Raw genomic sequence first — 25,026 nt, forward strand, 5'->3', positions numbered from 1 at the left:
TGTCTCTACTAAAAATACAAAAAAATTAGCTGGGCGTGGTGGAGCACTCCTGTAATCCCAGCTACTGGGGGAGGCTGAGGCAGGAGAATCACTTGAATCCGGGAGATGACAGTTGCAGTGAGCCGAGTTAGTGCCACTGCACTCCAGCCTGGACAACAGAGCAAGACTCTGTCTGTAAAAAAAAAAAAAAAAAAAAAAAAAAGTGTTATGCTTTGAAAGCATTATTAGATACTGATGTGTTAACATAAAGAAATATATTATTTCAAGCTAAATCAACTAGAAGTAAATACTAATTGTTAAAAGTTCTGAGAGAAAAAAATTTTAAATACAGATAATTCTGTTACTTAATGCTTTTTGCTGTTTTGTTTCTGGTTTTGGTAAACTGGGAAAAGAGGGACACTCTCGGATTTCTGCAGCAGAATGGCTTGATCTAGCTCAGTGGTTACCCACCTAGAATGATCTTGCCTTCCAGTGGACATAGGACAATGTCTGGAGATAGTTTTGATTGTGCCAAATGTAGAAAGCGGGACAGTGCTTCTGGCATCTAGCGGGTAGAGGCCAAGGATTCATCGGATACGTTTCCTCATAACAGCTCTATTTCCCTCTTGTACAGCTTTTAAAAATTCCAAATACCAGCTTCTTCATCACTCGGCCAATCAGCTCTCCATCAGTGTGCCTAACGTAACCCTGCAAGATGAAGGCGTGTACAAGTGCTTACATTACAGCGACTCTGTGAGCACAAAGGAAGTGAAAGTGATTGTGCTGGGTAGGTACCTGCAAGTGAACCCAGTAGGGGAGCAATATGGATAGGAACACGATATGTCGTTTTTAAACTGAACCTTTTAGTTTAAAAATGTTGCCTAGAGCAAGGCATTGCCTGGGACACCTCTGCCATCTTTTATTGAAAGGAAACAGAAGAGAGCATTTTGAGAAGCAAGCCCTAGATTGAACTGTGAACTTGTGAAATTTGTCTTTGACAGCAACTAAATTTTCTCTCCAGGGAACTAAAAGAAAAGAAAAATTAAGATTTGATGAGCTGCGACTATGCGCCAGGCACCATGTGAGGTTCTCGGGAATCAGATATGAATTAGGCACAATCTCTGCCCATAAGGAGTTTGCGCACCAGCTCAGGAAGCAAAACATGTATGCAAATGAAGTGGAACCTCATGACAGCAAATCCTAAGATAGAATGAATTCGGATGTAGCTGCACTGCTTGATCTGCTCAAATCCTCTCTGCCAAACAATTCCTCTTTTCTGTAGGAGAGCAGGATTGGGAGGTGCAGATAGGAAGTGACAGCCTCCTAATTGCCTAGGACTTACTCAGTTCTACAGATGGTCAACTGTGTCCAGTATGTCTATCCTTACTTGTTTTGTTTTTTGTGGCAGAACAGATCGATTAAAAACATTGCTTTTTATTGATCTCTAAGTAACATCATCTCACATATCACACAAATGAATGTCTTAGACTTCTGTTGAATTACTGCAGTGTGGTGCCTGCCATACGGTAAAGGCATGATGGGAAAGTAGCTGAGAAGGAGTGGCTCTCGGGGGGGTTTGAGAACCATTGTGTCTCAGCTCAGCGTTGTCTTCTCGTAAGAGAGCACACATCCTGGCTGGGCTGCTTGTGTGCCCTTCTGGGCTCTCATAACACCCCATGTATACTCTGTCATTGCTATCAACACATAATCTTTTCATTAGCAGTTTAGGGGCTGAAGCCACACCAGACTATTAGCTCCTTGAATCATACCTTTTTCTTCTTCGTATTGCCCACAAGTAACACATCTAATGTATATTTGGAGCTAAGAAGTGCCTTTACAAGGTCTTGATGGCAGATGGGTGAGTTAAGTAAATGGGGAAGAGCTCAGTTCTGGACTGAAGCAGAAGTAGAATGGGAAAGAGGAAGAAGCAAGCCTAACTAAAAAGTATTTCCAAGACAGAAGTATAAAGAAAAAGGGCGAACTTGCCCTTTATAAGATAAATGCACCTTTTTTTTTTTTTTTGACAGAGTCTTGCTCTGTTGCCTGGGCTGGAGTGCAGTGGTGCAAACTCGGCTCACTGCATGCAACCTCCCTATCCTGGGTTCAAGCGATTCTCCTGCCTCAGCCTCCCGAGTAGCTGGGACTACAGGCGTGCACCACTATGCCCAGCTAATTTTTGTATTTTTAGTAGAGATGGGGTTTTACCATGTTGGTTGGCCAGGATGGTCTCGATCTCCTGACCTCGTGATCCGCCTGCCTTGGCCTCCCAAAGTGCTGGGATTACAGGCATGAGCCACCTCGCCCAGCCTCATATATCACATTTTAAGAATTGTTGCTACATTGCTTGTTTGGGAATTTTCAGAGACTAACAACACACTAAGTAATACACATTCTGGCTTCAGCCAAAGTAGCTTTGCAAGCACATAAAAGCCCTTTAACATGACTGTATTCTGGAAGAGATTAAGTTAAAAAATATGGGCCGGGCGCGGTGGCTCACACTTGTAATCCCAGCACTTTGGGAGGTGGAGGTGGGCGGATCAATTGAGGTCTGGAGTTCGAGACCAGCTTGACCACAGAGAAATCCCATCTCTACTAAAAATACAAAAATTCGCTGGGTGTGGTGGTAGGTGCCTGTAATCCCAGCTACTCAGGAGGCTGAGGCAGGAGAATTGCGTGAACCTGGGAGGTGGCGGTTGCAGTGAGGCGAAATCGTGCCACTGCACTCCAGCCTGGGCGACGGAGACTAAGTCTAAAAAAAAAAAAAAGCCCATTAATTAGAGTATACCCTACAACAATCACCTACAGATTATTAGGCTCCATGATTTGTTGAGATATGCAAACTCATATCTAATTAAACACAGAAAAATCCATTTTGTTCTAGCAACTCCTTTCAAGCCAATCCTGGAAGCTTCAGTTATCAGAAAGCAAAATGGAGAAGAACATGTTGTACTCATGTGCTCCACCATGAGAAGCAAGCCCCCTCCGCAGATAACCTGGCTACTTGGGAATGGCATGGAAGTCTCCGGTAAGGGGAGAAATGGTTCTCTTCTTTGTCTTCCTTCCTACTCAAATTTCCAGGGGATTTTTAAATGTTTTGGCACCCTCTAGTGGCAGAAAATGCCAGAAGACATCATTTAATATTTCATTAGCTCTTTTTCCAGACAAGTTATTCTTAACAACCAATCAATAGTATGCCTTAATCTTGAAAGGCTAATCATAGATATTGAAAATGTTTTTGTTTAAAACAGGTAAAAATCTAAAGTGAACTATAATGACTTCTTAAAATTTCACAAAATTTTCTAAAATAAGTATAATACAGAAGTATAATATCTCAGGCGAGGCGCAATGGCTCACGCCTGTACTCCCAGCACTTTGGGAGGCCAAGGTGGGTGGATCATCTGAGGTCAGGAGTTCGAGACCAGCCTGACCAACATGGAGAAACCTCGTCTCTACTAAAAATACAAAATTAGCTGGGTGTGGTGGCGCATGCCTGTACTCAGGAGGCTAAGGCAGGAGAATCGCTTGAACCCAGGAGGTGGAGGTTGCGGTGTGAGCCAAAAATCACGCCATTGCACTCCAGCCTCGGCAACAGGGGCAAAATTCCATCAAAAGAAAAAAAAAAGAAGTATAATATCTCTGAGCATAAACTTTTTCCCAGATATAAAATCGAAAATATATTTAACATAATACATATAATTGGAACAGATATGATCTTCCCTATATTGTATAGTACTATATTGTGTCATACCCACAAGAACAGATTAAAAATATTCTTGTAACAAAGCACCTAAAGGTTGAGTCTTTGAAACAGAATAACTCATTAATTATGGTGCCTGGGTACTGTTCATAGTTTGCTTACATTTCAACAGACATTACCTTTGATATCTATGTAATCAACAATCTGTTTTGTTTTTTTTTTTTTGAGATGGAGTCTCACTCTGTCTCCCAGGCTGGAGTGCAGTGGCGCGATCTTGGCTCACTGCAACCTTTGCCTCCTGGGTTGAAACGATTCTTCTACCTCAGCTTCTGGAGTAGCTGGGATTACAGGTGCATGCCACAACATCCAGCTAATTTTTGTATTTTTAGTAGAGACAGGGTTTCACCATGTTGGCCAGGCTGGTCTCGAACCCCTGACCCTATGTGTTCCAACTGCCTCGGCCTCCCAAAGTGCTGGGATTACAGGCGTGAGCCACTGCGCCCAGCCTGTAATCAACATTCTTAGAGTTGCAAAGGACCCTTTACAGTTGAGAACACTGAGGGCCAAATGGAGTTCTAGAGAGAAAAGACCTAAACCCAGATCTGATTCCCAGGGCAGTGCCAATTCTACTTCATTATAAGACTTCTCTTTAATTCGCCTTATTCATATAACCAGAATAAGGTCTTGGATCTTTGTGTTTCACAACAACATCAAGCTGTCCTTCTTAAGCTTTGAATTTTTTTTTCCAGTAGTGAAAAGTTTGTAGAAAACCATCATCTACTCTCATTCATCTGTTTGCCTTTGTGACCAGAACCAAGCCTATACAAGGGAACTGGCTGAGGTTAGAATGAGGTTAGAAATCTAATGTTTGCCATGAAGTCAAGGCCATTGGCCTCTAACAGAACCAACCTCATCCAATAGCATTAAATAGCCATAACCTCTTTAAATTGCTACATAGGTGGAACCCACCATGAATTTGAAACTGATGGGAAGAAATGTAATACTACCAGCACTCTCATAATCCACACTTACGGCAAAAGTTCAACGGTGGACTGCATTATCCGACACAGAGGCCTACAAGGGAGAACACTAGTAGCACCCTTCCGGTTTGAAGATTTGGGTAAGAAGAACTAATGATTCTCTTGAATAATTTTTGATTTACTTTAATATCACACTATCAAAGAAAATTAAATGCAGTGGGCAAAGTCCTTCAGAGTAAGATTACTGCCAACAGAGCTTTCCTAATAGCAAATTCCTGTACTGATTGAAATTTCTCCAGGTGAGTGACGGAATTTCAACTATTCCAATGTTCAAAAGAACCCCGGTTGAGCAGAAAGCCTAGCACAGCACCATATGCGAATAGTGTCATGCTTGCTTTTTGATAATGACTTTAAATAGTTTTATTGCAGTCGTGTTTTTGGAGCAATCATATGAATCATACTGCATCTTCGTACTTGACCCAGAAGGAGATAATATTAGCTGAAATAAACCTAAATTGTCAATATCATTTTATGTTAATATGAAACACACAGTTACATGAAGACATAATTCCTGTTTAGATTTATTTTATTGTTGTAATTGCTTTGAAGATTTTAGTTTAACCATGTTAATATTCTGAGTTGAACACCATTTTAAACATCCAATATTAAATGTGAAGAGGAGTTGCCTCCATTCTCAGAACCTCTATTCTATGATTCTTTCCCCAAAAGTCCAAGAAATAATTTTAAAACTGTACACAACTCTTTGAGCCAAGAGGTATCCTTTAAGATGCATGAGTCCTGTAAGAAGTCTGCAATTAGTAGGACTCTGGGTTTCACTGTCTTACAAGGTACTTCTCTGTGTAATCAAATCCTGAAGTATAAGGAATTACTCACATCAGTGAAAGAGGAAACTGTTGGATGACCATGTGTTTATTGAAAAAGCTCTTTTATCAAATGAAATCGCTGATGCTGAAAGGCAAGCTTGCTTAGGAGAACCTCACTGTGGGAAAGCTGCCATGATGCCCTATGGGGGCTGTGGCTGCGGTTAACAGGCCCCCTCTGACTACCACAAACTTTCCATGGGTCACTTTCTCACCAAACCAAAAGTAGTCATTGCAGAAGCTGCACTGTAAGACTCATGGACCTACAGACCGAGCTGTACAGTAACCTTACACAACCACCCCCGCCCCTCTGTGAGTCATCCCCACCCCACGCCTCCACCTCCAGCAGTAGAACTGAAGCAGAGGGCATGTGGGGGATGAGGCTGTACCTAAAAGCTTCCTAAATACATTCAGGTTCTTCAATAGGAGAACCAACAATGCTGAAAAAAAATGCATTCTTAATTTTCAGCAATTGTTCAAGCCATCTACAAAAATTACTATGAAGGAGGAAATGGCAGTTCTCCTCCTTTATGGCTATAGCTCTACATGACTCAGAATTATAGCTAAAGATGTTTTTAATAATAGGGTAAAGTCAGGCCTGATGGCTCACGCCTGTAATCCCAGCACTTTGGGAGGCCGAGGCGGGTGGATCACCAGAGGTCAGGAGTTCGAGACCAGTCTGGCCAACATGGCGAAACCCCATCTCTACTAAAAATAAAAAATCAGCCGGGCATGATTGTGGATGCCTGTAATCCCAGCTACTCGGGAGGCTGAGGCACAAGAATCGCTTGAACCCGGGAGGCAGAGTTTACAGTAAGCTGAGATCACGCCACTGCACTCCAGCCTGGGCAACAGAGCGAGACTCTGTCTCATAATAATAATAATAATAATAATAATAGGCTAAGACTTAATTTTTATTTGTGATCTATCTATTTGGTGTACTCATTGCCAGATCTCCAAATAGTATTCAAAGAGAAACACCAGCATCAGCTGTTGATAACTTCCATTAGTTCATTGTTTTTTCCATTTGGCTAGCTGCTACTATATTGACATATAGATGTTACAAACATTTTGTTCACCCAGTTAGGTAAAAAATATTACTAGCTGAGGATGCTTTAAAACACATTTACACATAAGGGTTCTGACCCCTTTCATTTCTATGCTCTGCATGGAAGGACCTGGGGAAAGTGAGGGTCATGCCAGCACCAGGACTAGGATGGTCCTGAGGAAAGAAGTGCCTTCCTCTGAAAAAAGCCACAGTGTGATGCTTCAAGAAAGAGAGTAGAGCAGCAGGAATCGATTTTTGAATAGACTATCTTTGGTTTTTTGTTTTGTTTTGTTTTTTGAGACAGGGTCTCACTCTTTCACCAAAGCTGGAGTGCAGTGGTGTGATCATGGCTCACTGCAGCCTCAATCTTCCAGGCTCACAATCAGTCCTCCCACTTCAGCCCCTCAAGTTGCTAGTACTACAGGTATGCACCACTACATCTGGCTAATTTTTAAATGTTTGTCGAGACAGGGTCTCCCTATGTTGCTCAGGCTGGTCTCAAAACTCCTAGTCTCAAGCAGTTCTCCCTCTTTGGCCTCCCAAAGTGCTGGGATTACAGGCATGAGCCACCTCACCCAGATTTCAGAATTATCATTGATTTATTTCTTTTCTTGAGACGGTCTCACTCTGTTGCCCAGGCTGGAAGGCAGTGACACAATCTTGGCTTGCTGTAACCTCTACCTCCCAGGCTCAAGTTGATCCTCCTGCCTCAGCCTCCGGAGTGGCTGGGAACACAGGCATGAGCCACCACACCCTGCTAATTTTCATATATTTTGTAGGTATGGGGTTTTGCCATGTTACTCAGCCTGGTCTTGAATTCCTGAGCTCAAGCGATCCCTCAACCTCTGCCTGCCTCCCAAAGTGTTGGGATTACAAGCATGAACCACCACACCTGGCTCTTTTTGTTGTTGTTGTTGTTGAGACAAGGTCTCCTTCTGTAGCTCAGGCTGGAGTGCCGTAGTGCAATCATAGCTCACTGCAGCCTCTACCTCCCAGACTTAAGTGATCCTCCCACCTAGTCTCCTGAGTAGCTGGGACTACAGGTGCACACACCACACCTGGTTAATTTTAAAAATTTTTATAGAGACAGAATCTCATTATGGTGCCCAGGCTGGTCTGAACTCCTGGGCTTAAGTAATCCTCCCTCATCGGCCACCCAAAGCACTAGGATTAGAGGCATGAGCTACTGCACCTGATTTATTTAATCATTTTAGTATTTAAAATGAGGAATCTTGGTTTTCTATTACTTACCTGGGGATAGGATTTTTTAAACATTTGAAAACAGTTCTCAAAGTTTTGATTTCAGGACCTCTCTACACTCTGAAAAATAATTGAGAACCCCAAAGAACTTTTACTTATGTAGATGATGTCTGTCAATATTTACCTATTAGAAATTAAAACCGAGAAATTAAAAAAAATGTATCTGTAAATTTATTTTAAAATAATAAATCTACTACATGTTAACAGAAATGGCATATTCATTTTATTTTATTTTTTGAGATGGAGTGCACTTATTTTTTGAGATGAGTGCAGTGGCCCCATCTCAGCTCACTGCAACTTCTGCCTCCTGGGTTCCAGTGATTCTCCTGCTTCAGCCTCCTGAGTAGCTGGCATTACAGGCTCCTGCTACCACACCTGGCTAATTTTTTTGTATTTTTAATAGAGATGGGGTTTCGCCATGTTGGGCAGGCTGATCTTGAACACCTGACCTCAGGTGATCCACCTGCCTCGGCCTCCCAAAGTGCTGGGATTACAGGCGTGAGCCACTGTACCTGGCCCAGAAATGACATATTTTAATGAAAAAAAAAAAGTATATTTTGTAACACTGAAAAGATTAGTGTGAAAATGTCATTTTTTTACATTTTGAAAATCTCTTTAATGTCTGGCTTAATGGAAAACAATTAGGTTCTTGTAACTTTTGCATTCGATCTCTTCCAAAATGTTATTTTGCTTTAAATAAATATATAAAAATTCAATCTCACACAAATATATAATTGGAAAGGGGTAGAGTATTTTAATAGCTGGTTCAGATAATTGTGGATATTCTTCTTTGATGTTACACCAAAACTCAACAAGTAGTAGTTTCTTAAAGATTAGTTGGTGTGTGGACTCTGGGCCCATGTCAATGAACTTTTCATACTGTTATATTAAAACCCACTGAACTGTCTTGCACTTTGCTTAGAACTTTTACCCAGGCATGATTTTTCTAACATTATGTTTTAGTCATTTGGAAAATACTGATTCACTAAGTTCCACAGAACTTTCCAATGTTGACATATTTCAGCATCAAAATCATGTTCATTAATATCATCACCGATCTCATCAGAAGTCTTTAAGCATTTGGAGGTTGTCAAGCTCACAGTGGTGGATACAAGTTGTCCAAAATTTGAACTTTAAGTGTGACTATAGCAACTGAGGAGCTATTTTATTTTTAGAGGTGGAGTCTTGCTCTTGTCGTTCAGACTGGAGTGCAATGGTGCTATCTCAGCTCACTGTAACCTCTGCCTCCCAGGTTCAAGCAATACTCCCGCCTCAGTCTCCCGAGTAGCTGGGATTATAGGCGCCCACCACCATGCCCAGCTAGTTTTTGTGTTTTTATTAGTAGAGTCAGGTTTCACCATGTTGGCCAGGCTGGTCTTGAACTCCTGGCCTCAGGTGAACTGCCCGCCTTCAACTTCCAAAGTGCTAGGATTACAGGTGTGAGCCACTGCACCTGGCCTAAATTTTTAATATGTTTTCATTTTAATTAATTTTAATTTAAATAGTCGTTGGAGCTAGTGCATACCATATTGGATAGCAGAGGTCTACAATATTCTGACCAACTAGGGAGGTAGATCAGCATGTGCCAGTAGCCACCTAATTAAAACAACATTCAGTCTAAATGCAATAGTTTGCTAGCTTGTTAATTAACAGGATAAATCAAAGTAAATACAGAATCTAGTTTTAAATATGTATAGATAAAACTTGTTTTGTACATAACATAATTTTCTGAATTCACATAGTATATACTATGTTAGAAGATTTAAATCACTATTGATAAATTTTATTCTATATGTCCCCAGAGATGTTCTTCTTGTTTTCTAAAATTTTGAGACAGGGTCTCACTCCGTCACCCAAGCTGGAGCGCAATGGTGTGATCACGGCTCACTGCAGCCTCAACCTCTCTGGGCTCAGATGATCCTCCTACCTTGGCCTCCTGAGTAGTTGGAACTACAGGGATGTACCACCATGCCCAGCTATTTTTTTGTAGAGATGGGGTCTTGCCATGTTGCCTAGGCTGGTCTCAAACTCCTGGGCTTAAGCAATCTGCCTGCCTCAGCCACCCACAGAACTGGGATTACAGGCACGAACCATTGTGCCCGGCCCCATATTCTTCTTAAAATTTATTCCCAGTACTTCTATTTGACTAGCATTCCAGCTTTTCCCTCTTTTCATTGCCAGCAGCTCTCCTCTTTCTTCAATTTTCTCTGGCACCTGTGTGGTCAGAGTTCATTTTAGCCTTATAGTCTATATTACTATCTCTATAATGTTTCCTTAGTAATTCTTTCTTTCCTCAGAGCCCTTACACACAATTCAGGTATTTTTATATTTTTCATACGTTTTGAATGTTTGATTAACCAGATACGTTTTCAAAACCATGGAAAATTATTTGATTAAATAAACACTAAGAAGCACTCACAAATTTTATAAAAACATGAACCACCTGTGATGTGTCAGTATATATATGTATACACACACACATACATATACATTATATATACATATATATACATATATATATACACATATATATATATATATATATTTTTTTTTTTTTGAGAGGGAGTCTCCTCGCTCTGTTGCCCAGGCTGGAGTGCAGTGGTGCGATCCTGGCTCACTGCAACCTCTGCCTCCCAGGTTCAAGCAATTCTCTTGCCTTAGCCTCCCAAGTAGCTGGGATTACAAACACACACACACCACCACGCCCGGCTAGTTTTTTGTATTTAAAGTAGAGATGGGGTTTCACCATGTTGACCAGGCTGGTCTTGAACTCCTGATTTCAGGCGATCCACCCACCTCAGCTTTCCAAAGTGCTGAGATTACAGGTGTGAGCCACTGCGCCCGCCCGACATGTCAGTATTAGTGTTTGTACTAATACTGACAGGCACAGTTATTACATGCTTCCTGGATGTGGGTCTGTTCGATGACTGGTAAAACCTATACTAAGCTGATCCTCTGCATTGATTAATGTTATACAATAACATTTAGCATTGTGCTTAATAAATAGCTAGGCATTGTACTAAACATGTGTGTAAATGAACTTACTAATTCTCACAAAACACTCGAAGAGGTAAATGCTGTCAGTATCTCCATTTTACAGATAAGAGAAAAAAAGTGTTAGAGAGGTCGGCTATCTTGTCCAACTCATTCAGGAGCAAGTAAGTAGCAGCACTGGAATTCAGCCCAGTCTGAGGCTGATTCCAAAGCCATCTAACAATAGGTAGATAGATAGATGGATGGGTAGATAAACAGACAGAGGGATTGATTGATGGATAGAAGGACACAGATAGAAACAGTGAATACTCTTTGCCTACCACTGCCACCACACAGAGGTCCAGCATGCTGTGCTTTAAGCCAGGCAGGTGAGCAGATGGGCACTCAGTGGGATACAGATTCAAAACCCAGAGCAGGAGCCGCAGAACACACAGTTCTGGGGTTTCTGCACAACCTCTACAAGCAGGTAGCCGCCAAATATATTCTCCAATCTCTTTTACTGAGCACAATGTGGGTAAAACTGCTCTCTATAGTAGCAGAATTTTGTTTTTCCCCTTTCCTAGTTACTGATGAAGAGACAGCTTCAGATGCTCTGGAGAGAAACTCTCTATCCTCTCAAGACCCACAGCAGCCCACCAGTACTGGTAAGTGTCAAAATCATTAAAACTTGTTTTTAAAAAATCATGCTTCCTTGGGAAGGTTATTTTTCTCATTCTAAGTTTTAAGAATATTTTTTGTTTTAATTTTTACTAAGACCGTACAGGCCCCCTCCAACTGGCTCCAGCTTTGTAGCATCCTAGAGTAGAACCACATCAGGCACCGGAATACTTAGTGGGATGGGCTTCAGGCTGACATAAAGCCTTGCAAGTTCAGTTCTAGTTTGCCTGAGATAGAGATGTACACATGTACACACACACATTCACGACTGTGACATTTGAATTTCCTCTGCAGTAAAGGACAAAGTTGAATTCATTTATAGAGAGACTCGTTTCTTTGTTTTCCCATCTAAAGCACACCAAACACAAAACACAGACTTGGTATCAACAAAGAGAAAAGAAGCAGAAGCTGGAGATTTGGTGTTGTCATTGAATAACAAAATCACCTTTGAAGGCATGTCAATTACTTGATTGTCAATAACTCAGGTCATTTTGATGATGGGATTGAACTACAAATGCAGAATAATTTAGAAAGCCTGGATTATAATTCCAGTTTTTTAGACAGTGAACTCACTAGAGGTTAACTCAGAGCAATGATTGTATATCTAATTTAACTTTGTATTTTACCTAGCATAGTATCCAGCAATAGTAGCTTCTCAGAAAATGAGTTACGAAAGAAAGAAAGAAAGAAAGAAAGAAAGAAAGAAAGAAAGAAAGAAAGAAAGAAAGAAAGAAAGAAAGAAAGAGAAAGAATTGGTTATGGTGCTTTGAGCAAGACTATTAGCCTCATCCAGAAAGGCATAAATTCCTACATATTCTCTTTCCATTTCATGTAGTGTGTCAATAATAATTTCATTTGGTGGAATAAGGGTTTTCAGATCATTATCATGTCCATAGTTCTGAGTATCAGATCACATTTTTAAAAATGTGTATCCTAAATAATATTTAAAAGTAAATGTTTGGGATTTCTAAACACTGATAAATACAACATGTACCATACAGTTTTTTGAAGGACAATGGAAATTGAAAATATTATGAAGTGGAACAGCCACATCACTTGCTTTAATAATCCAATATTTGTAAACGTGTTTAGAATCTAGTAATCTTTAACGGCTTGCTACTGAACAACTCAATTTTCTGCTCTGCTTTTTCATATATAAGACTTTAAAAATATGGTTTCTAAAATTCCTTTCAGCTTTCCATTTCTACGATTTTATTACCGTTAATACCCATTTTCAATAGAATGGGAGGCTTCATTCCTCTCGGGGTCCACATAGTGGCGCTGTGTAATGGACTAAAAAGCAAGAAACTGCAGAGGGAAAAAAGGAAATTGGAAACATAAGCAGTAAAATCTGGAAAAAAAACCACACACGGTTTCTTATTTTTTATAATTTATCTTATCTAAAAAAAAATCATAGTACATCCCACTTCTAATGGGGAGGCAAGCAGAGATTTGAATAACTGAAGCTATATTTCAACATAAATTTCAGGCTGTAGGTTTTCTATAATTAAAGCTTGGAATGCCATTCCTCGGTGTTCAGTTGTTATCTTGAAGCATCCTAAAGGCCTTCTCCCTAATAGGCCTGATTCAGGATGGAAGTATGAAATAATGGTTTAAATGCTGGGTTCTGGAGTTAGGTAAAACAAAGTTTATGTATTGGCTTTGCCACTTATTTGCTACAGGACTTTAGGTACTTTACATAACTGCTCTAAACCTCCATTTTCTCAGAGCTGTAGTGAGAAATAATATATACCAAGTGCTCAGTTCAAGGCCAGGCATAGAGTAAGTGCTCAAAACATTTACCTTAAAAAAATAAGGCAAAGTGAGCCTAGCCATTTGCAATTATGTTTGCAAGAAATGTATAGTTCAAAAATGATCTCAGTACTGTTTTTAAATTTGGCTTCCCAAGCTGCTCTGGGAAGACTTACGTAACTACAGTTGTATATAGTCACATGTATATAATGTATGCATAGCTCGTGTTTTATCTTCTTTCACTTTAGTCTCAGTAACAGAAGATTCTAGTACATCGGAGATTGACAAGGAAGAGAAAGAACAAACCACTCAAGATCCTGACTTGACCACTGGTAAGTGTCACCCACTGCATTTAGAATAAACACTCAACATTTTAACCTCTTAATCGATAAATTCAATGGCCTTTGTCAGTCCTCCCTTTTCTTGACCTTTCTGCCCTTTAGGACATGATTGGTTAATCACTCCTTTGTCCCTCCTTGATTTAGTTACCTCTTGGCTTCTTGACATACTTTTCCTGGTTCTGTTATTTGTTGCTCACCACTGCTTCTCTGTATCCATCAATTAACTTATCTTCCTCTTCTGACTTCTTAAATGTGTATATACTTCTGATTTTACTTCTCCATCTTTTGTTCTTCCCTCCTTTTTTTTTTTTTTTTTTTTTTTGTGAGACAGAGTTTTGCTCTTGTTGCCTAGGCTGGAGTGCAGTGGTGCAATCCCAGCTCACTATAACCTCCACCTCCCAGGTTCAAGTGATTCTCCTGCCTCAGCCTCCCAAATAGCTGGGATTACAGGCACACGCCACCACCCCAGCTAATTTTGTATTTTTAGTAGAGACGGGGTTTCTCCATGTTGGTCAGTCTGGTCTTGAACTCCCGACCTCCGGTGATCTGCCCTCCTCGGCCTCCCAAAGTGCTGGGATTACAGGCGTGAGCCACCGCGCCTGGCTGTTCTTCCCTTATTTTTAAAGAGTTTACTCATTCCCAAGGTGGTTCCCGTTGCCACTAGGCAAAAGATTTCTCTCTTTTTCTTTTCTGGTTTTGTTTTGTTTTCAGAGACAGGGTCTCTCTCTGTCTCCCAGGCCAGGGTGCAGGGGCACGATCATGTTCACTGCAGCCTTGAACTCCTGGGCTCAAGAGATCTCCTACCTCCACCTCCCAAATAGCTGGGATTACAGGTGTGAGCCACTGTGCCCAGTCAGCAAAAGATTTCTATACCTATATTTCCAGAACATCCTCCTCAGCATTGGTGCCAATTTCTTTCCATTTTCTATATATCTGTAGCTGAATTTTCTGCAATTTCCCCAAACTCAACATTGGTAAATACCAAACAGCACCTTCTCCCACAAAATCAGCTCGTCCAAAGCATCACACAGGCCCCAAAGCATCACACAGACCCCAAACCTTGGTGTTATCTATCACTCCTGTGTATGTGTACAAATATATCTATGTGTATATGTATATGCATATGTACACACATGTATATAAAATCAGTCAATTTCCAAGAACTTTTGAGTCTTCTCTTTCAGGTATTTTGTCCATTGTCACTGTTAACGTCCCAATCCAGGCTCTCATCATCTCCTGCATGGAGTATTATAGCCTCAGTTTCTCCTCCTCTGGTTCACTTTTAGCACCCTGCCAACAAAATGTCTCTTTACACTCTGCAGACCTGTGTTCTAAAACCCCTTACGGCTTCCTGAAGTCTACAACACAGAGCGTGAGTCCCAAACACCTCATTAGGTGCCATCTATTACCTACTTCTGCAGTCTCATATCTACAAAGTCCTTACGAGATATATATTTTTCTCTGAAAACATCATCCCTTTTCAATCGCCCTGCCCTTGTTTATCCTCACTGCCCCTGGTGGAAGAGGAGACCTCCTCTCACCTCTCCTTACTCCACCTTCAAGGCCAATATCTTCACTGAAAACTTTTTTGACCAACTCACCCCTCAGAGACCATTCTTGCCTCTGAACCCCTGAACACACTATGATATAAATACATATGGATCCAGAATTTGACATATCTTACTTTTGTTTGTTTTTATTAATTTGTTTATATAGAGAGAGAGCTAATCCCCAAAGCATATGAACTGTGCCTTCTGTAGGTCCAAGCACAATGTTCTACACATAGCTGGCACTCCTTAATTATTCATTGATTGATATGAGGTGACCAGGACATTTAGCAAAACTACAGCCCATAGAATCAGAATTCCAGGTTTAGAAAGCCTTTGTTTTTTTTTTTTTTTTTTTTTTTTTTAAAGAGACAGTTCTCACCTGTCTCCCAGGTTGGAGTGCAGTTTCACAATCATAGCTCACTGTAACCTTAAACTCCTAGACTCAAGTGATCCTCCGCCTCAGTCTTCCAAGTAGCTAGGACTACAGGTGTGCACAACTGCTCCTGGCTAATTTTTTTTTTATTATTATTTCTGTAGAGACAAAGTCTCGCTATGTTGCCCAGGCTGGTCTCAAACCCCTGGCCTCAAGCAACCATCCCATCCCAGCCTCCCAAAGTGCTGGGATTACAGGCATGAGCCACTGCACCTGGCTAGAAATATTTTTACAAGCTCATCTGATTTAACCCAAATGCCTTCCTGTAGGGCCACATTTAACCTAACCAAGATAAATAAATTTTCATTTTATTTGGATAGTTTTTTAAACTCCTTGACAATCCTTCTTGCTACTTAACTATATTTTGCTAAAAATCATTCCTAAAGCTAATTTGAATCTTCTGACTATAATTTAAGTCTATTTTCTCATATGCTTTCTCTAGAAATAAAAAATAACTAGCCCAATAGCTATGTAACTTAAAAAATCTTTTCACATCATCACACATAATTGCCTTGTTTGTTGTATGCCTGTTTGCTTGTTCTCAGAGAATGAACAATGTAAGTCTCTTTACCTTCAGGGGTAAGCTCTTTCTCGTCTCTTCATCTGAGCTATTAGCTTATATCACTTTGTAGAAGTATTGTTACATATTCTCCAGTGGCAATAAAAACAAAACAAAACAAAAAAAAGTATCTAAACTCCTTTTTCATTTTCCTTATAGAAGCAAATCCTCAGTATTTAGGATTGGCAAGGAAGAAAAGTGGCATCCTGCTGCTCACACTGGTGTCCTTCCTCATTTTCATACTCTTCATCATAGTCCAGCTCTTCATCATGAAGCTGCGGAGAGCACATGTGATATGGAAGAAAGGTCAGTGGGCAGGGAACCTGGCGGAGGCCATAAGACGCCAGAACAAATGGCTAAAAAAAGGGAAATTCTGTCCATTAAAGCTTTCTGTCAGACACTACATAATCTATTTGATAAGTGCTGTCACTCAGATAAGCAATTGTTTGTTTTCTAGTAAACTCGGGTGTGAATCTCCAGGGACTATAGTCTAAAAGTGCATAATCAATAGAAACTAGCATAGCTCCAGAAATTGGCATTAAATTATAGACACTTCTATTCACAGAAGGATAAAAATCCCAGGACTGCCTAGCACAGTGCCTACAGGAATCAAAAAATTATGTGTTGAATTAATGAGGTATGAGTTATGGGAGGGGCATGGTAAGGCTACTATTGCACAGTAACAGAGGTATTATCTTATTCAAATATACATTTCTACATGTCCGTGGCATCAGAAATTAGTCGCTTGATTTTCTTTTTTTGTAGAAAACGAAGTTTCAGACCACACACTAGAAAGTTACAGATCAAGGTCAAATAATGAAGAAACATCATCTCAAGAGAAAAATGGCCAATGTAAGTCAACTCTATGACCTGAGATCTGAACAATGAGTTTCATTAATTTATTAGTCAGAGTTCTCCAGAGAGACACAGACAACAGAATATATATATATATTCTCATATATATATATATGAGGGGGAATTGGCTCAGGAGATTATGGAGGCTGACAAGTCCCTGGACAGGAAGTCTGCAAACTGGAGACCCTGGGATGCTGGTAGCCTGGTTCAGTTCAAGTTCAAAGGCCTGAGAACTCCGGGGACCACTGACGTAAGTCCTGAAAGCCAAAGGCCAAGGAGTCTAGAGTTCTGCTGCCGGGAGAGGAGGGAGTGTATTCCAGCTCCAGCAGACAGATCAACACATTTGCCTTCTTTCTGATTTTGTTCTTTCCGGGCCCCCAACAGATTGGATGGTGCCCACCCACATCAAGGGCAAATCTCGATGCCCACCTACTCCACTCAGACTCACACACTAATCTCCTCTAGAAACAACCTCATAGACAAACCCAAAAATAATGCTTTACCAGATTTGAGGTATTTCTTAATCCACCCAATTTAACACTTAAAATTAACCATCACAATTAAGTAGTCCCCTTTAAAAAGAAGGAGAAGAATCAAAATTTGATTTTTTAGCACTAGAAAGTCTCCTAAATCATCCTGTAGAACTTAAGGAGACTCATCTGCAAAAATAAATAATAGCAGTTAAGTTCATGTAGCAGAAGGTGACTTCCTTTTGGGAAGCCATCCTTGACTCTTTGACATCACACACAGGGATACCCCAAGACCACCAGAGGATCCTATGACACCTTTGTCATAGAAGCACTTCTTCCTCCATATTGTAATTTTTGGTGTTTTTATATAGCTACTGCAACACTCCTTTAGGTGGTGAGTAATCAGATTTACTCTGTATCCTCAGATTCTAGCACAGGGTAGTTGATGAATTTGTATTAAATGAGTGACTATAGGCTCCATTAATTCAAGAAGGCATGTGTCAGGTCCTTTGGATGACTTCATTGCAATTCCTCAGACAAAATATGTAAAGAAAACGAAGAGAATCGGGATGGAAAGGAGATTGTGTATGGGAAGTGGAGGTTGGGGATTGTATTCTTGATAAAGATCTGGAAGGCAGAAGCCAGGACTATAGAAAAGCAATATTCCACCTTCCAACCATATTATTTCCTCCATACAAACTAACTTATTCTACCCGCCAGGAGCTGCAAGAAATACAGCGAGCTTTGCCACTCTATTCTGTTGGTTTTACTGAGGTTTTTGTAGGAGGCTTGTCTTTTATAACACCTCTGCCTATTTAGGTTTTGACCTACTAGAGCGTGAACTGAAAAGAATGAATAGATGTACTAGCTGGGAAAGGAACACAAGAGAATTGACTGTGTGAAAACTGGGGGTGGGAGGGGAAAATGTGTGTAAACAATATCCAAGTCAATTGCGTTGCAACACCTGTTTCTAAATACCAGTCATCACATACTCACCTGGCGGATAGGAAAATGATGTTAATATCATGTGTGAGTTGGGTTGCTCCCTGAGCTGTTTTTCCTAGGCAAGAAGATCCAAAACAGTAGGAGTAGAATTATGTCTGTTAGCTGGAAAAATGGAAGCCCTTCCAGTTCAACTTTTAAAGCAATTTTTTTTCTTTTTTTTTTTTTGAGACAGGGTCTCTCACTCTGTTCCCCAGGCTGGAGTGCCATGGTGCCATCATAGGTCACTGCAGCCTTGACCTTTCGAGCTCAATCAGTCCTCCCACCTCAGCCTCCCTAGTAGCTGGGACAACAGGCACGCACCACCACGCCCAGTTAATTTTTGTATTTTTAGTAGAGATGGGGTTTCACCATGTTGCCCAGGCTGGTCTTGAACTCCTGGACTCAAGTGATCCACCCACCTTGGCCTCCCAAAGTGCTGGGATTACAGGCATGAGCCACCACGCCCAGCCAACTTTAAGAAAATTTAAAATGAGTACCTGCACTACTCAGGGGCTTCTTCCCCAGAAAAGTATATCTTCAGGGGTTTGCTGGGGGTTTCACTTTCTCCTGAGCTCAAGCCTTCACTTTCATCCTCCTTGCCTTAGCACCCTCAAATCCAGCATTTTAATTATGTTGTTTTGCACATATTAAAAATATTCTCTGGGGCCATCTCTAGTCGGTTTGTACAGAATTGCATAGGCCTTGAGTGTGATCTGCCCCGACCCTATTTTTGCAGTAAGCCCTGTTATTTTTAGTGTGCAATTTCGCTAAGGCAATATGTTATGTTCAGCAATAGATTATTTTACAGCAGAAATATCTGTATATTTTATTTCAGGTTTACCAGTATATTGTTTATATAGTAAGACTTCTTTAAAAATTATAGTATAGGCCAGTGCAGTGGCTTATGCCTATAATCCCAGGATTTTGGGAGGCTGAGGCGGGTGGATCACTTCAGCCCAGGTGTTTGAGACCAGCCTAGGCAATATAGTGAAACCCCGTCTCTACGAATAATTTAAAAATTAGCTGGGCATGGTAGTGTGTGCCTGTAGTTCCAGGTACTCAAGAGGCTGAGGTTAGAGGATCACTTGAGTCCAGGAGGCTGAGGCTGCAGTGGGCGGTGATCACACCACTGCACTTCAGCCTGGGCGACAGAGTGACAGCCTGTCTCAAAAAAACACGAAAAACAAAAAATATAATAATGCCTTCAGACCGTTTATATGCATCAGTAAGTTTTGGTTTTTATAAAGCAATACGTGAACCTAAAAATATGATATCCAATCAAAGTGTTTCAAGTAAATGGGTGCAATGTTATTCAAAATAAATATTCATCTTCAACATGTTTTTCTTTCAGCTTCCCGCCCTATGCGTTGCATGAACTACATCACAAAGTTGTACTCAGAAGCAAAAACAAAGAGGAAGGAAAATGTACAACATTCAAAATTAGAAGAAAAGCACATCCAAGTACCAGAGAGTATTGTGTAGTGCTCTCTGCAATAGAACATGTGATTTCAGGGTTGCCACAGTGTCACCTCAGTGGACCAGCCTGGGGGAAGGAGCTTAATTGCTGAGACATTAATAATGACCTCTTAGTGCAATGCAAGAAGGTGTCCTCGGATAATGATCTGCCCCGGAGCTAGGGCAGCAACATGAGGACCAAACCATGCACATAAAGCTTGTAGTTTAAAAAAGAAAAGCAAAAAAAAAAATTATGCCTGACACTACTTCAGAACAGGAGGATTCTATGAAGCCTTGGGGATCGGGATCAATGTGACCAGCTAACATCCTACCTCAGATGGAACAGGATTTTTTAGATGCTTTGCTCTAATGGAACTGCTTTAAAAAAATTTTTTTTTCTTTTTCATAATTTCTTCTGGTCACAAAATAAAGAAATTTGGGATGCAAAGTACCTAAAGATCTCTGATCCTAAGAAGTTACTTCTGGCCGGGCGCGGTGGCTCATGCCTGTAATCCTAGCACTTTGGGAGGCTGAGGTAGGTGGATCACTTTAGGTCAGGAGTTCGAGACCAGCCTGGCCAACATGGTGAAACCCCATCTCTACTAAAAATGCAAAAATTAGCCAGGCGTAGTGGTGCTCACCTGTAGTCTCAGATACTTGGGAGGCTGAGGGTGGAGAATCGCTTGAACCTGGGAGGCGGAGATTGTAGTGAGTCAAGATCTCACCACTGCACTCCAGCCTGGGCTACAGAGGGAGACTCTGTCTCAAAAAAAAAAAAAGAAGTTACTTCCAAGACAGACTTTTAAGATGTAACCAGCACAAAGCAATGTCAGGGAGGAGTGATACAGGACAATAAATGAGTCAGATGGGCAAGAAGGCCCCAGAACCCATGCCCCAAGGCACAAAGAGGAGCTCAGGGTAGGCCCAAAGATTCGAATTTCTTAGATTACTAAATCACATGAGCGGACCTTGTCTGTCAGACAAGATTTTTACCTGGAAATTCCATGACCAATACACGTGCAAAAGAAAATGATGGGTTTAATTTGCTGATTATTGACCTAATGGATGGCTTTTTAAAATGTTTTAATAAAAAGCAGAATATATATTTGTTTTTCTAGTGGTTATACCAAGTTATACTTCCTGTTTTCACAAGTGAAAGTAACATGGGACAAGCCTTTCTTTTTCGATCAGTTTATTTAAGCTATACAGCAAAACTTGGCATTTATGTGGAGCATTTCTCATTGTTGGAATCCGAATAAACCAATTACAAAATAACATACGCGCACATCATAAGTCTGTAATTTGTGATAGGGGCCAGATCCAACCATGCTGATTTTTTGTTCTCTTGACAAAACTGTTTTGGACAATCACAACATTACAGAAAAGTGTAAAGGTAGAACAAAGCACTTTTCCCCCGGAATCATTTGAGAGTAAGTTGACACAATACCCATCACCCCCCAAATCCGTGAGTGTGTGCTTCCTACAAATAAGAACACTCTCCTTTAGAAACACAATGCAACCATCAAAAGTGGGAAATTAGCACTGTTCTGCTTCCACGAACAGTCCTCACACTCTATTCAGGTTTCTCCAATTGTCCCAAAGGATCCAGTTCAGAGTCACACTTCATTTTAGTCTCATTCAATTTGGAACAATTCTTCAGTCTTGGCTTGACTTTCATGACCTGGATATTTCTGAAGATTACAGGCTGGTTATTTTGTAGACCATCTCTCAATTTGGCTTTGTCTGCTTCCTCGTGGTTAGATTCAAGTTATACAACTCTCATAGGACTGTCACAGAAGCGATGTTAAGTTTATTTCTTTGGGCCAGGCACAATGGCTCACGCCTGTAATCCCAGCACTTTAGGAAGCAGAGGCAGGTGGATCACCTGAGGTCTGGAGTTCGAGACCAGCCTGGCCAACATGGTGAAACCCCATTTCTACTAAAAATACGAAAATTAGCTGGATGTAGTGGTGCATGCCTGTAATCCCAGCTACTCAGAAGGCTGAGTCAGGGGAATTGCTTCTACCAAAAAATACAAAAAATACAATCCCAGAGTGCTGGGATTATAGGCATGAGCCACTGTGCCCGGCATATAATGGGATTTTGATCTAGATGAAATGTAGTTCTATTTTTCAATGTTGTACCTTCCAAGAGAGAAGCCCTCTTCCTTCCTATGATTGCTTTGAACAAATTTGTTCAAGAGCAAACTTGTTATAATTGATAATTACTCTAGACCTGTTGAAATATGTTAATTTTTAGGCCAGGTGCAGTGGCTCACACCTGTAATTCGAGCACTTTGGGAGGCTGAGGCGGGTGGATCACGAGGTCAGGAGTTCGAGACCAGCCGGACCAAGACGGTGAAACCCCATCTCTAACAAAAATACAAAAATTAGCCGGGTGTGGTGGCGGGCGCCTGTAATCCCAGCTACTCGGGAGGCTGAGGCAGGAAAATTGCTTGAACCTGGGAGGCGGAGGTGGCAGTAAGCCAAGATCGCACTACTGCACTCCAGTCTGGGAGACAGAGCAAGACTCCGTCTGAAAAAAAATTTTTTTTAAATTTTAATTTTTTCTTACGTTTTCTGCTCTATGTCTTGTTTTCAGTTAGAAGCAAACCAAAACTAAGGCCACAAAAATGTCATTATTCTCCCCAAATGCCATCTTGCCTAGGTTGATCTCAAACTCCTGGGCTCAAGTGATCGGCCCACCTCAGCCTCCCAAAGTGCTGAGATTATAGGCATGAGCTGCCAACCTGGCCCACACACTTTTAAACAACCAGATCTCGGTGAACTCAGAGTGAGAACTCACCCGTTAGCAATAGGATGGTACCAAGCTATTCTTGAGGGACCTACCCCAGTGATCAAAATACCTTCCACCAGGCCCCACCTCCAACACTGGAGATTACATTTCAACATGAGATTTGGAGGCAACAAATATCCAAACCACATCAACGAGGCTAGAACATTTTATACTAGAAAGAAACGAAGCTATCAAAGACTCTTCTGTGACTGTGTTAAAGGGCCCAGAAACCAATTTGTGTACTCCCTCCAGAGACTTTCAGTGGCCAAAGATGGGATAATCTGAGCATTAAAAAAGAGTAGTGATTGGGCCGGGCGTGGTGGCTCATGCCTGTAATTCCAGCACTTTGGGAGGCCGAGGCGGGTAGATCATGAGGTCAAGAGACCAAGACCATCCTGGTCAACATGGTGAAACCTCGTCTCTACTAAAAATACAAAAATTTGCTGGGCGTAGTGGCACACACCTGTAGTCCCAGCTACTCAGGAGGCTGAGGCAGGAGAATCGCTTGAACCCGGGAGACAGAGGTTGCAGTGAGCTGAGATCGCGCCACTGCACTCCAGCCTGATGACAGAGCGAGACTCTGTCTCAAAAATAAATAAATAAATAAATAAATAAAAAATAAATAAATAAAGAGTAGTGATTGAAACATGTTAAATACATTAAAACTCATGAGTTTTTACAATACTTTAAAAATGTACTGATCATCTTTAGAGATTGCTCAGATACTAGTTTTTAAACTGAAATTTGAAATATATCGTTAAAGTAACTATGTAATAAAAACAGCCATGAGCACAAGACAAGATGGGAAACGCAAATCGAAACTGGAATATGATGCCACTTCACACCCATAAAAATGGCTATAATAAAAAAGAGAAAATAACAAATCTCGGAAAGGTTATAGAGAAATGAGAGCCCTCAGACATGACTGGTGAGAATGTAAAATAGCTCAGCCACATTGGAAAACAGCCTTGCGTTACTCAAAAAGTTACACATAGGGTTACCATATGCTTCAGCAGTTCTGCTCCTAGAGAGAATATACCCAAGAGAACTGAAAAATATGTCCACACAGGCGGGGCGTGGTGGCTCATAGTGAAACTCCATCTCTACTAAAAATACAAAAATTAGTTGGGCGTAGTAGTGTGAGCCTGTAAGCCCAGCTACTCAGGAGGCTGAGGCAGGAGAATTGCTGGAACCTGGGAGCCGGAGGTTGCAGTGAGCCAAGATCGTGCCACTGCACTCCAGTCTGGGCAACAGAGCGAGACTCTGTCTCAAAAAAAAAAAAAAATATATATATATATATATCTCCACACAAAAACTTGTACAGTAATATTGGCCAGGTGCAGTGGTTCATGCCTGTAATCCCAGCACTTTGGGAGGCCAAAGTGGGCAGATCGCTTGAGCTCAGGAGTTTGAGACCAGCCTGGGCAATGTGGCAAAGCCCCGTCTCTACAAAAGATTTTCAAGAAGGAATTAGTGGGGCATGGTGACCCTCGCCTATTGTCCCAGTTACTTGGGAGGCTGAGGTGGGAGGATCACTTGAGCCCCAGAGGTCAAGACTGCAGTGAGCCACGATGGTGCCACTGCACTCAAGCTGACAATGAGACCCTGTCTCAAAACAAAAACAAAAACAAAACAAAAAAACCTTTTACAGGAACATTAATAGCAATATTATTTATAATAGTCAATAGTGAAAACAGCCCAAATTACCATCAAATGACGAATGGGTAAATAATAGTGCCACTGCACTCAAGCTGACAATGAGACCCTGTCTCAAAAAAAAAAAAAAAAAGCCTTGTACAGGACTATTAATAGCAATATTATTTATAATGGTCAAAGGTGAAAACAACCCAAATTGCCATCAAATGATGAATAGGTAAATAAGTTGTGGTATATTCATAAAGTGAGGCTGGGTACGGTGGCTCATGCCTGTAATTCCAGCACTTTGGGAGGTCAAGGTGGGCGGATCAGCTGAGGTCAAGAGTTCGAGACCAGCCAGACCAACATAGAGAAACCCCATCTCTACTAAAAATACGAAATACAAAATTAGCCGGGCGTGGTGGCACATGCCTGTAATCCCAGGTACTCAGGAGGCTGAGGCAGGAGAATCGGTTGAATCCAAGAGGTGGAGGTTGTGGTGAGCCTAGATCACACCATTGCATTCCAGCCTGGGCAACAAGAGCAAAACTCCATCTCAAAACAGAAAAAAAAAGTGAAATATTATTTGGTAATAAAAAGAAATGGAGTACTGATACATGCTGTAACACGAACTTTGAAAACATTATGCTAAGTGAGAAAAGGCAGACACACACTCACAAAACACATATTGTATGATGCC

At 41.1% G+C, this 25,026-nt stretch overlaps 1 protein-coding gene across 1 annotated transcript in view; it reads left to right on the plus strand.

Moving 5' to 3' along the window:
- Window positions 1-21,174, plus strand: part of CRTAM (cytotoxic and regulatory T cell molecule) — a 33,865-nt gene extending 12,691 nt beyond the window's left edge. Inside the window, exons 3-10 of the mRNA XM_002822602.4 lie at window positions 614-766; window positions 2,861-3,004; window positions 4,635-4,796; window positions 11,403-11,483; window positions 13,497-13,580; window positions 16,291-16,437; window positions 16,897-16,983; window positions 19,792-21,174. Of these exons, the coding sequence (XP_002822648.1) occupies window positions 614-766; window positions 2,861-3,004; window positions 4,635-4,796; window positions 11,403-11,483; window positions 13,497-13,580; window positions 16,291-16,437; window positions 16,897-16,983; window positions 19,792-19,922 (989 nt within the window). The 3' untranslated portion in view covers window positions 19,923-21,174. The remainder of the gene's footprint in view (window positions 1-613; window positions 767-2,860; window positions 3,005-4,634; window positions 4,797-11,402; window positions 11,484-13,496; window positions 13,581-16,290; window positions 16,438-16,896; window positions 16,984-19,791) is intronic.
- Window positions 21,175-25,026: the final 3,852 nt, after the last annotated feature.

The sequence above is a fragment of the Pongo abelii genome, chromosome 9 (assembly GCF_028885655.2).
Source record: "Pongo abelii isolate AG06213 chromosome 9, NHGRI_mPonAbe1-v2.0_pri, whole genome shotgun sequence".
Taxonomy (NCBI): domain Eukaryota; kingdom Metazoa; phylum Chordata; class Mammalia; order Primates; family Hominidae; genus Pongo; species Pongo abelii.